Below are 11,215 nucleotides of genomic sequence, written 5' to 3'. Positions count from 1 at the left end.
TCTGCGAAAGCGCTCTAGCACGCGGGACACCAGACCCTCCTTGTCCTCCATGAACACCCTCTACTATGTGGAACACTGAGCCCTTAACATCCACTCTGGGCACCAATCTCTGCTTTCGATGTAGATCTGTTTTCACATGAAACTTGTGCAAGCACGGGGCTCCAGGCCTGCCTTCCTCTGGTTATGTGGCTGACACCACTTCCTCCACATCTTCTAGACTATTTCATCTTATTGCTCTTCTCTCAAGTTAGTTTCTTTATTGAGCTACTTCTCCAAGCTGCTCTTATGGCCTTTTCCCAGGCCTCTCCTCTCTTAGAGCTTGCATAGTAAAGTGGTGATGCAAATGGCAAACTTTTTTCCCAGGCACTTGAGTGTACTCATTAAATGAATGAAAATCCAAGCCCCAAAGTAGTGACTCCTCTGGCAATGTGTGGGGTTCCTTCAGGCTCACCTCATCAAAAGAAAACACTTGTCCTGTCCTAAACCCCACCACAGCTGGACTTTGGTTGGGCTTTTCGCTGCCCCCCCCTGCCCCCCAGCCATCCAGCAACTGGTTGCTAGGTCTAATGGAGACACCCCCCAACAATGTAGCTTGGGCTTGGTCATGGTGTTACGTGGCTCAGCAGCCCTTCATGGCCCATCTTTTGCCTCCAATTTCATTCCTGGCCTTGTGTTTTCAGCACTGAGCCTTGGCTTTCTACCAGAATAGTTTTATTTTACCCTCTGGCCCAGCCTGCTCTGGGTTTATGCACTGCACTAGCCCATGCAGGCAAGATCCAGTCTCTTGGGTGTCACTCGGGTCAGCCTGTTCGGCCAATATCTTTACCAGCTATGCCCATAGCCTCTGGGTCTGACCTTTCTTGTCAAATGACCTGCTGCTCTCAGACCCCATGATCCCATATATCCAAAGAAAGTCATGGCTAGCCAGGTATTATACAACTGCCAGCCTTCCTTAGACACCCGCACGCACACACACCATCTGTGCACACCCACCCTTCTGCCTCTTCCCCCCTCACCAGTTTTACTTCCTATCCAGCTGCAGATAATAATAACTCCCTCCTGGGGGTCATTTTAAAGATGAAAAGCGACTAGGGTCTGAGGCAGAGAAGTTGCTGCCACCGTATCTGGGGCCCTTTGCCTTCCTAGGTGCCCCATTTCCCTTGTAGCTGGGCGGACGCACAGAGGCCCACTGAGGTCAGCTGGTGCTGGGCCATCTTCTTCCCATCTTCTCTGAGGTGGTGCCCTGCCTCTGCCCACCCAGCTGGCAGAGGGAGTGTGGCTACTCTTATATAGATGAGGGGACAGGATCTGACGGCCAGCTGGGCAGGAAACAAGAGTAATGAGACAGCCAAAGACTGGAATGACCCACCAAAACCTGCTCACATCCCTCGGAAGTGCTTCCCAACAGATGTCAAGCCCAGAACAGAAGACACACTGGCCAAGTGTCCCTAGCAGGCCCCCAGCCCCTTCTTATCCCTCGTTGTTCCTGGACAGATCATCAGTGACCCATCCCAGCTCCACTCACAGACCACTCTTTTCAGTCGACTTCTCTTGAATCACTAAGAGTGAATTTTATTCACTTTATTTATAAGCAGCTACATTCTAGCTCAGCACAGAATGGCCCCATCTCTACTTGGGGTTGAAGACTTTGCCCACAAAGAGCTCTTTTTGAGTTTTCTCATTCTGCACAAACAGGAAAAAGGGTCTGTTGAATTTCACAACTATAGGAGATGCCGTCCACGCCTTAGGGAGGGCTGCCTTCTCGTCCACGTGCTTGGCCGCATCCACTGCCACACCTTCCTCGCTCACTTCCACTCGGGCTTCATGCACAGCCTGGGGAGAAATAAGTCCCGTCTCAACTCTGGGTGTGAGCAGACTAGCTGGCCTGAGAACAAGCCAGGCAGTGTGCCCAGCCAGCCCATCATGGCCAACCAAGGTCAGGGAGGCAGGCTCCCTCCATGGCCAATGGCAGATGGAGGAAAGTGGGCTCCCATTCCTAAAAAACCACTCCAGGATCTCAACAGTCAGAGCCACCCTCGAAGGCCAGATGCCTGAAGGAGGGGTTCACACCACAGCTGCTAATTGCTGAGTTGAGATTCCCATCATGTGCAGACAGCTCAAGGAGTTTCGGTGTTTACAAGAGAGGAAAGGTGTCTAGAGCCCAGAGGATGGTGGGTGGTCTGAAGGCTTAGGTTTATGGTCTGAAGGCTTTCATCATAGAATTACTGAGGGACGGTCCTTTCAAACACCGTCAAGAAGGATGTAGTGTAAAGAAAGGTAAAGAGGATGGGTGCTGGATATTCTTGTTTCCACCCCAACAAAGGGGGGAACAAAGACAGTTCCCCACTCCTGTGGACGTGTTTGTGCCAGCATATCCACGTCTACCCTCCAATCTGCAGAAGATCCTGCTGGGGAATATGGTGAAATTGCCCATAGTATGGTGAGGGGCTTGGCATCTCTCAAATCCAATCCAATACCCAGCACTCAATGTGCACTTGCCCAGACTCTAGAAATTGCCCCACTCACCTCTAAAATAGCAGGGAGATGGTCCTTTGTGATGCCTAATAAGTTTGCTTTTGGAGTAAACAAATTTTCAATGCCCAAGACAGGAATCAGCTTTCTTAAATTTATCTTGGAGGAGATCTTGAGTCTGGGCATAACTATGTGCACCAATCTGTGAAGAATGAAAATCACAAGGAAGCTGAAATACATCCCTGTCCTAGGATGGGGTCCAGGGGGAGCATCGTGCTAAGACTTAAAAACTTCTTCCAAGTGAAAGGGAAAGAAGAAAAAGGGTTGCCTGGGGAGAGGTGAAAGGTATTGCAATATGAACTGCAGTTTTTAATTTCCAAACAAGCCACTTGCTCAAGGTACACCTTACTACTCAACTCTCCCCTTCATAGGCTCTCTGTCCAAGAGAAGATGAGGGTCAGACCAGGGAATGGGTCCCACCAAACTTCCATCTATAAGCAAGGGTTTATATTGGACAGCGACCCTAAATGTGGTAAGGGAGACTGAAGGCAGGAGGTCACCTTGCCTGACGTAGAGTAGAGGAAGTTTTCACAAGAGAGAAAAAATCCACCCCACCAGTTAAGCTTTCAGACAGAGAGGACTCCTGCGCTTAGAGATTAGCAACTCTATGATGAAAGTAGAGCATGAGAAGATGTACTGGCACCCCCCCCACCCAAGCCTTTTAGCCTGTGTCAACGGGGTGTTAGCTTCCAACTGGATAGCAACCCATTCCATTGGGTTCCTCTACTGGTGTATCCCCTCTGTCCCAACCAAGAACATTGTGGAAGGTGTTCAATCACCACAGCTGTGGCAGAAGACGGCAGATGCACTCTGCTGTGACCCTCAAGTGCAGCAGAGGTGGACTGCGCAGTAGTTTGTGCTGCTACAAGGCGTGCAGTCAATACTACTTGGAGGTTTCTTCCCAATCTATGCATTTATTGCCTGAAGACTGCCCCTGCCCCTTCCAAGGTCAGGGAGGCATTAGGCATCATGCTTTCACTGTGTAACTTATCCACCTTTGATTGGACATGGGTAGAGAGCACACCTAAGCTGGATCAATGTAATTCTCCTTTCCAGGAATATATAATCAGAACTGCAAAATATCAGAGTAAGCCTGGAGTGGAGCATTTGCTTGAATGGAAGAGGGTGGTCCACAGTGGTCCACAGTTCTCTCAGCTTGAAATTTGCCTCCTTAGGAACCTTCCCTGATCATCATGCCAAATGAAGATCTCCAATTAATACCCCACCACTGAATGCTCTATTTTATCACCCTACCCATTATCTGTATAGCTTTTATTGCAATTTGAAATTACATATTTGTGAATTGACTTTCTGCTTCTCCCACAGACTGGAAATTCCATGATGGCAGAGACTCATTTGTCTAATCACTATATTCCCAGCACCAAGCAGTGTCTGGCATAGAATAGATGCTCAGCAAATATGTGTTGGGTGAGTGAGTCATGTGCTAAAGTGGTGAAAGCTGGTTTGCTGAGCAAGACAGGTTAGGGGCAAGGATGAGTGACACCACAGGGGATGGAGTTCCCAGTGAGGTTGCTGTCCCTTGTCCCATGTTGTGACATGTCTATGTTTATCCCCTTAGGTTCCATGACATACCCATGTATCTTTCCAACAAATTTCTTGTTTACCCCCTTGAGCTCGTAAGAGGTGGGTTTCTGATACATGTCATCAAAAGTACCATAATTAAGACAGGTTAAGGGGCTTTCAACTGGTAATGGAATCCAGGCCACCATTCTTTTTCTTTGGTTTGTTTCATTTTCTGCAGCTACACTAGGAAATAACCAGATACTCAATTGTCACCAAAATAATGACTTGCATAGAGGAAGTGAGGTCTAAGCAGAAATTCAGTGTGAATCTAGGATGTCCCTCCGGAATAGCATACCTCGTGTCGCCGGACTTCATAAGTTCAGCTCGCTTAGAGAGGATCTCTTGTAGAGCAGATTCAGATTGTCTCACATCTGGGAGCACCAGGACAACGGACACATTTCCCTTGCATAGCATTTTAACCATTGTAGCGGACAGTTCCTCTGATCGTTTATAAATCATTAGTTCTGTCTTCTTCATCATGTCCACTGGCACGATGGTCTTCTCATCCACAAAGAAGTCCTCCTGTGTGAGGTTGGCTTGAAAAGCTTTTTCCCAAATGCCTGGGGGAATCAGAAAAGACAAAATTAGAGGGACCTGGCAGAAAAGGCATCACCACCCACATGTTTGGGGACCCCAGAGGTGACTGGCTTAGGGTGAAAGTAGTCTCTTTACATTCATACCATGACCTAAGTGAACAGAATAGTTAAAAGTTTAGATTAATGCAAAGGAAAGAAAGGAAACACATGATTTTCAAAAATATTCACTATAGGATTTCTTTAAGTCTGTATTTCTCAAAAAATGTTTGCCAAATTACTACCTGCCTCTGGTACTATGACACAAAGAAAGGATTTTGTTGTCAAATAATTTGAGAAACATTGACCACAACATCCCTTCTTTGAATGATCCCATTGCATTTTAGTATATTAAGAGTTCTAAGTTCTCTGGCAAAGAAACTGCTTAAAATTTGTTTTTTAAAAATTTAAATTGAATTGAATTGCTTATTCAAGGAAAGAAACTTTTCATCAGAAACACACACACACAGACCCCTGCATGGACTCCTACTTTAAATAATGCATTTCATCATTTAAAAGAATTTTTAAATCAGGATTTAGAAAAAGATTCAATATACACAACAGTCAAAACTGCATCTGTCACCCAGATGAGTGCCATCTTGTCCTGTCTGGAAAATCTCTACAGGAGTTTTCAGGACCTTGCTTCTGGTTCTACAGCTGAGCTCATGGCCCTTTATTCCCCTGGCTTACTTCTTGCTTTCTAAAGAGTGATAAGGATAAAGCTCTTAGGAAGCTTTCAGAGGGAATCATGAAGGAACATTTCCTGGAGTATCCAGATAAATAATTCCTCCAAGATCATTTGTGGAGCACTTTCTATGTCCCAGGCATCTAGCTTGGAACTGTGGGTCCAAATATGAGTAACAGATGGTCCCAGTAGCCTGAGCAACAAGCATTCTGTGCTGGGAAGCATTGCTTTACGGAAATTTCCCTCATTTGTCACGCAAAGGGCAGCCCGTCTTCACATCCTGGTAGGAACTCCATTTAAGTCATGATAGGATATCTATTCGTTTACTCATTCAACACCTAAAATTTCTTGAGCACCTAAAATGTGCTAAATACTGTAGTACTATATTAAGTACAGAGGTTATAGCAGCGCACAAAACAGAGGAGGTCTTTGTCTTCATGAAGTTTACTTACTAGGGGGGATACAGAGAGAAAAGCAGCCCACCAAAGTAAATGATTACAAAGTATGGTGAGCATTATGGAAGACACGGTGAGGAGCTAAACAGCAGCACAGAAGGACTTGGTCCAGATGGCCAGGAAGCCTCCATTAAGGAAGGGGCATTTAGGCTGAGGCTTAAAAGAAGAGGGTGCTCCATCTGGCAAATAATAGAGAACATTCCAAAAATGTGCCATAAACCAAGACAGGGCAGAGCAGAGCAGGATGCATTTAAGGGAGAGGAGACAGTTATTGTGGATGAGGCATAAGGGGTGAGAGGGATAGAAATGGAGGAACACCGGAGGGATGAGCAGGGCTCAGAGCATGCATGCCAAGTTGGACTGGACTGCCTTCCGAGTGCGACAGGAAGCTATAGGAGGGTGTCAGACATGATGTAAGTATGTTAGAGCGATGTGATCTGATTTCGGTTTTAAGAAGATCACACTGGCCTTCTAATGGAGACAGTATTGAAGGGAGGTATGAATGGAAACAGAGCCATTAGACAGCTGGGGCAAATCATCTAGGCAAGATATAGTGGTGGCCTAGTCTAGGAAATTGTAGGAGGGATGGTGAGAAGCGAACACATTCCAGATAAACTTTGCAGGCAGAATCCATTGGGCGTGGAGGCTGAGAGTTTTCTTCTGGAGCAAGTGGGTGGATGGCCCTGGGATTCTGAGGCGAGGGGGGGCCACGAGAAGGTGCACCATGTGGGAGGGTGCAGGGCTTGGCTCACTGCGTTTCAGGGTCTGTGAAACACCCACAGAGAGACGTCAGTAGGAAGATGGTCAGAGTCTGGCCCTCAGGCGAGGTGGTGCATACAGACTGCAGAAGAGGCAGGGTGCAAAGGGTGCTGGAGGCCACAAGCCCGGATGAGATGGAAGATAGCTTTTAGAAGTCAGAAGAGCTGAAAGCAGCAAAGGAGAGAAAAAGTCATGAGCTGCTGGGCAGGAGGAAAGTAAGGGGAGTCCTTGAGCAGGGAGGATGGCAGGGGGCCCACCCTGAGGGCTGGTGAGAATAAGCACGTCCTCACTGTGACAGGAGGGGAGGGCAAGAGAAGTGTGTGGGGGTTGGTAGGCTTGGCAGGCACGGAGCACAAGAACATTCTGTCTGATTGTTTTTATTGCCCCGTTTGGGGAGGAGAAAAGGTCAATGGAGGAAGTAAACCAGTAACTCCGAGTGGAGGAAGAGGCATGAAATAGATGCCTTCGAGTGTCAACTGTGAACCACCCCCCACCCCAACCAAGGAAACAGGGGCAATCTCAAGATCGGAGAGCATAAATTTAGAGTGGTATTTTAGACACCTAGGGCCTTAATTCGATGACACCCTGAATTCAGTGCTGGACACAGGTCTGAGAAAAATCTCATCTCCCACTGATCTGATCTTACAGAACAAGTGAATTAACCTGATGCTCAGGCCTCTGCAAAAGATTTTTTCCCTTTTTACCAGCAAGAGTCACTGCATCTCACTTCCAAGTATCTTCAGTATGACAAATACTATGACTAAGAGGATTGGGAGAAGAGAAACTTACACTTGCTAGAGAACACAGTGAAATCAAAGTAAATCAAAAAGTTTTGAATCCACTGCTCTATGGGTAAATGACATATAATTTACAAAAAAAATACATTTTTTTCTGAACTTAATAAACCTTTTGGGAAACAAGGGCAAAGATGACCCCAAATGGGAATTCATGTCCTTAATAACGCTTACCTTTGAAGAGAATGTAGTTTACAAGAAACAGCAAAGTGTGAGGGTCCAGATCGGTGGCTAATTCGTCGATTTTCTCTTGCATTTTTTCAGCCACATGGTGGTTGATCTTCTTCTTGGTTTTTTCTTCATCTTGGAAATTAACCATGTGGACTTTCATGCCAAGTGTGTTCTTCAGCTTGTGCAGAAACGTCGAGTCCATCTTCCTGTTTTTACCAACAAAAAGAATGTCCCCATGCTTCAGTTCTATATTTCTATCCAGCTGGTGCAGTTTCTGGAAGAGTTGGTGCACATCCCACTTTCTGATGTCCTTGAGGTCAAATCCAAGGTCCTTAAGGAGGTCAGTGAACACCGTGGACTTGTTCTCTAGGGAGAGCTTGGCCAGGGAGGTGGAGATGCTCATAGGGGAGAAGATGATATTCTTCCTGGGAGACTCCCTTAACAAAGCCTCGAGTAATTTGTGGGCAAGTGTATCGTTGTCAGCTTCTATCTTCTGGAGGTGAGGTGGCATTCTCCTTGACAGGACAGGGTTTATATCCCATTTGTGGGCAAGTGTATCGTTGTCAGCTTCTATCTTCTGGAGGTGAGGTGGCATTCTCCTTGACAGGACGGGGTTTATATCCCATTTGTGGGCAAGTGTATTGTTGTCAGCTTCTATCTTCTGGAGGTGAGATGGCATTCTCCTTGACAGGACGGGGTTAATATCCCATTTGGGAGTTGTTTGTGCTTTACAGAAGATGCTATTCAGAAGGCCGCAGTAGATGAGGGCCAGAGAGAGAGCAAAGTGCACTCTCCCACGAGGCATTTCTGCAGCGATCTGGACACCTGTTATTGGAAGGAAGAGGAATGAGGGTGAACAGTTCATGGAACGTGTTCTCAGTCCTGAGGAGCTCCCAGAAGGCCTCATTATTACCTGGGTGCTTCTTCACCTGGGTGGGTTACTATTAGTCCTTGATTGGGGAGTGCTTACTAAGTTCAAAGAGGAAAGGCTAAAAGATGTCAGAATATGACTTCAGGCACATGAAAGATAAATGACTCAGTGATGAAGGATCCCTTTCTGCCTCTGGCCTGCGCTGCAAGTGGGTCCTTGTACAAGTCCCTTCCCCATCCCGGTCCTAGAATTCCTGCTTGCTGTGGCATTCTATGACTTTGAACACCACGTCTCACTGGGGTTTCTTTCCTTTCTTTTTTCTCTTTTTTTAAACACAGGGTTATTGACAAAGTCCTGAACAGTGTGGAAAGGGAACAAGTAAGAGACGAGATAGAGCAAGGATTTTGCAGATCCAGATGCCCACAGGGATCCGGTTAGAAAGATACTCTTGTAAAGTCAGCAAGTGCGACACAGTAAGTGCTGAGGGCTGGGGCAAGGGGAGGGCGTGCCAGGCCAGAGCGCGGAGGTGCTGCTCGGCTGCGGCTGCCATTCCCACGCGAGGGGGTGGGTCAGAGGTTCCGGGTGTTTTTATGTTCCTGCTGAAGCTGGAAATTCAGATTTTTACATGAAAACTTCAGTCTTGTCAAAAGTACTTGTAAGCAGCATAAAGCCTAGATGTAGACCAGATCTGGCTTTAAAGATGCCAGTGTGATTTCTGAAATAAATCCCAGCTGGTGCTCAGGTGACTTGGACATCAGTTAAACCAAGGTCCTGGCAAAAGTCATCTCAGAAAAGCCTATTCTCCTCCTTGGGTGCCCCCAGTCTTTGTGGCTCCTGCCTCCCTCCCATTTTTAGGGTAAAAACCCTTCTCTGTCCCCCAATGTGCCACCTATATTTGACTGAGATCAAAATTCAGGTCCTGAATCTGCTGGGTGCTCTAATGGTGGGATTTGGGGCACCACCAAAGGGAAGGGAGAAGGTATAAACCAAGACCTGAGTTTGGGCTCACGCTTAACCTCTTTTGGGCAGGGCCATGCCTTCTCCTTCTCCTTGTTTCCCTACATTTCCTAGTACAGCTCTGGGCACGGGGTCCCCTTCTCTGCATCCTCACCATCACCACTGGCACCCTTGTCATGGCTACTGAAACAGTAGCTGCTATGCATGAAGGTTTATGCCTCTCTAAATTCCTGTGTTGAAACCCTAACCACTAATGTAGTGGAATTTGGAGGGAGGGACTTTGGGAAGTAAGTAGGCTTAGATGAGGTTGTGAGGGTCCCATACATATGGCCGTTTATTATTGTCCATATAAGAAGAGACACTAGATCACTGGCTGTCCCCCACCTCTGTCCCTGTGTGTGCACCCACAGAGATGAGGTCATGTGAGGGAGTACAGTCATCTCACCTGACCTTGGGTGTCCAGCCTCCCAAGCTGTTAGAAGAGTGAGTCTCTGTTTAAGCCATGCAGTCTGTGGTATTTTGTTACGGCAGCCTGAGCTAAGACAGCATCTCACATCTATCAGTTTTGCCACCTGCCAACCAACCCTTCCAGCCAACTTGAAGCCAGAGTGGGATCCCCAATGAATCAATCATCATTTTCCCTTCCTGGCTCCCCATGAACTTCAAGGGGATGGAGCACAAATTCTTCAGGTGGCAGAGAAGCCCTGTTATGCCCTGGTTCCTGCCAACCAGATCTGTAGCTCTGAGCAGCCTGCCACACTCCCTCACTGGCCCCTCCACCTCCCACGGTGGCCCCTGCCTCCCACGGCCGCACCTCCATCATTCTCCCAGTCTCATCCTTCACTGCCTCTTCCATCCACCCCATCTGAGTGGGGAAAGGGGCAGTGAGGGGTCGAGGGCATTGCAGTTGAGGGAGCAGTTAGTAGGAGGGGGTCAGGGGTGGGGATAAGAGTGATGGGAAGGTTTCAGAAAATGCACATGCATCCTTATTACACTGGGTCTTCCATCAGCTTCCCTAAGGCACATACTACCTGAAACATGGCAAAAGAGAAATAAAACACATGCTCATATAGAACCACATTGTCCCCAAGAGAAGAAAGGTGTCTTTCTTACCTTCCAGAGGAGCCTATTGGTGCCACAAGTACTTTGCAACTGTCAGTGACTTACTTATACTGCCGCTGGTGTAGTGAAGTGGATAAACCTGAGTTAATATTAATTTGGCCAGCAGATCATGTTCAAATATTGCCTAAATCTAGTGTGACTGAATCACTTCTGTTATTTTTTCTTCATGCATCAGTACCCCCATCAGTGAAACAATGAGCAAGTTAATGGATCAGGCCACCATTTGTGCTACTGTCCACTAACTTAACTCATGCATTGTTTCAACCAACACCTACATAGGCCCTATGAAGAGCCATGCTCTGTACTAGGTGCTAGGGGCACAAGATGCTTAAGGCCTGGCCACCTTGAGGGGAACCCCTGACCCCAAGAACCTTTTGGTATAGAAGGAGAAATGCACATATAAAGGAGACTGTGGGGCACATCTTGATAGTTCAAGAAGTACACGTTGCTAGCACACATTACCAATAAGGGACAGAGCAAGTGAAGAGAAGGGTGCAGTTAATCACTGGGGTAATCAGGAGAGGATGAGTAACCTCTCATCTAGGTCTTATAAGATAAGCAGGAGTCTACTCATCCTCAGGAAAGCCTGAAGAGGGATTCTGGATGCCGGGACGGGGTTACGGTGCCTGGGGAAGTGGGGGAGCAAGGCCATATGTGCAGGTTATTCTGAATGTAAGAGGAGTTCATTCATGGAGTGAAATGCTTGACAAATA

The 11,215-nt window shown here is 47.2% G+C and overlaps 1 protein-coding gene across 1 annotated transcript; it reads right to left on the bottom strand.

The window, feature by feature from the left end:
• Positions 1–1,546: 1,546 nt before the first annotated feature.
• Positions 1,547–10,569, bottom strand: LOC118910863 (uteroferrin-associated basic protein 2-like). The gene is made up of 5 exons (XM_036882409.2): positions 10,494–10,569; positions 7,556–8,377; positions 4,412–4,676; positions 2,527–2,674; positions 1,547–1,833 (listed from the first exon to the last, which is right to left on the bottom strand). The coding sequence occupies exons 2-5, from the start codon at positions 8,355–8,357 to the stop codon at positions 1,630–1,632; spliced, it is 1,419 nt and encodes a 472-aa protein (XP_036738304.2). The 5' UTR covers positions 8,358–8,377; positions 10,494–10,569; the 3' UTR covers positions 1,547–1,629.
• Positions 10,570–11,215: the final 646 nt, after the last annotated feature.

This window comes from Manis pentadactyla, chromosome 11 (genome assembly GCF_030020395.1).
Source record: "Manis pentadactyla isolate mManPen7 chromosome 11, mManPen7.hap1, whole genome shotgun sequence".
NCBI classification, from domain to species: domain Eukaryota; kingdom Metazoa; phylum Chordata; class Mammalia; order Pholidota; family Manidae; genus Manis; species Manis pentadactyla.
Note: the sequence above shows the minus strand (reverse complement) of the source record. Positions and strands in the feature narration are given on the sequence as shown.

Excerpts from the sequence above, each read along its gene's own strand:
- LOC118910863 (XM_036882409.2), bottom strand. The coding sequence starts at position 8,357 with ATGCCTCGTGGGAGAGTGCACTTTGCTCTCTCTCTGGCCCTCATCTAC. Across the intron at positions 4,677-7,555 it reads AAACTACATTCTCTTCAAAG|GCATTTGGGAAAAAGCTTTT; the intron begins GTAAGCGTTATT and ends TGATTCCCCCAG. Across the intron at positions 1,834-2,526 it reads ATCTCCCTGCTATTTTAGAG|GCTGTGCATGAAGCCCGAGT; the intron begins GTGAGTGGGGCA and ends ATTTCTCCCCAG.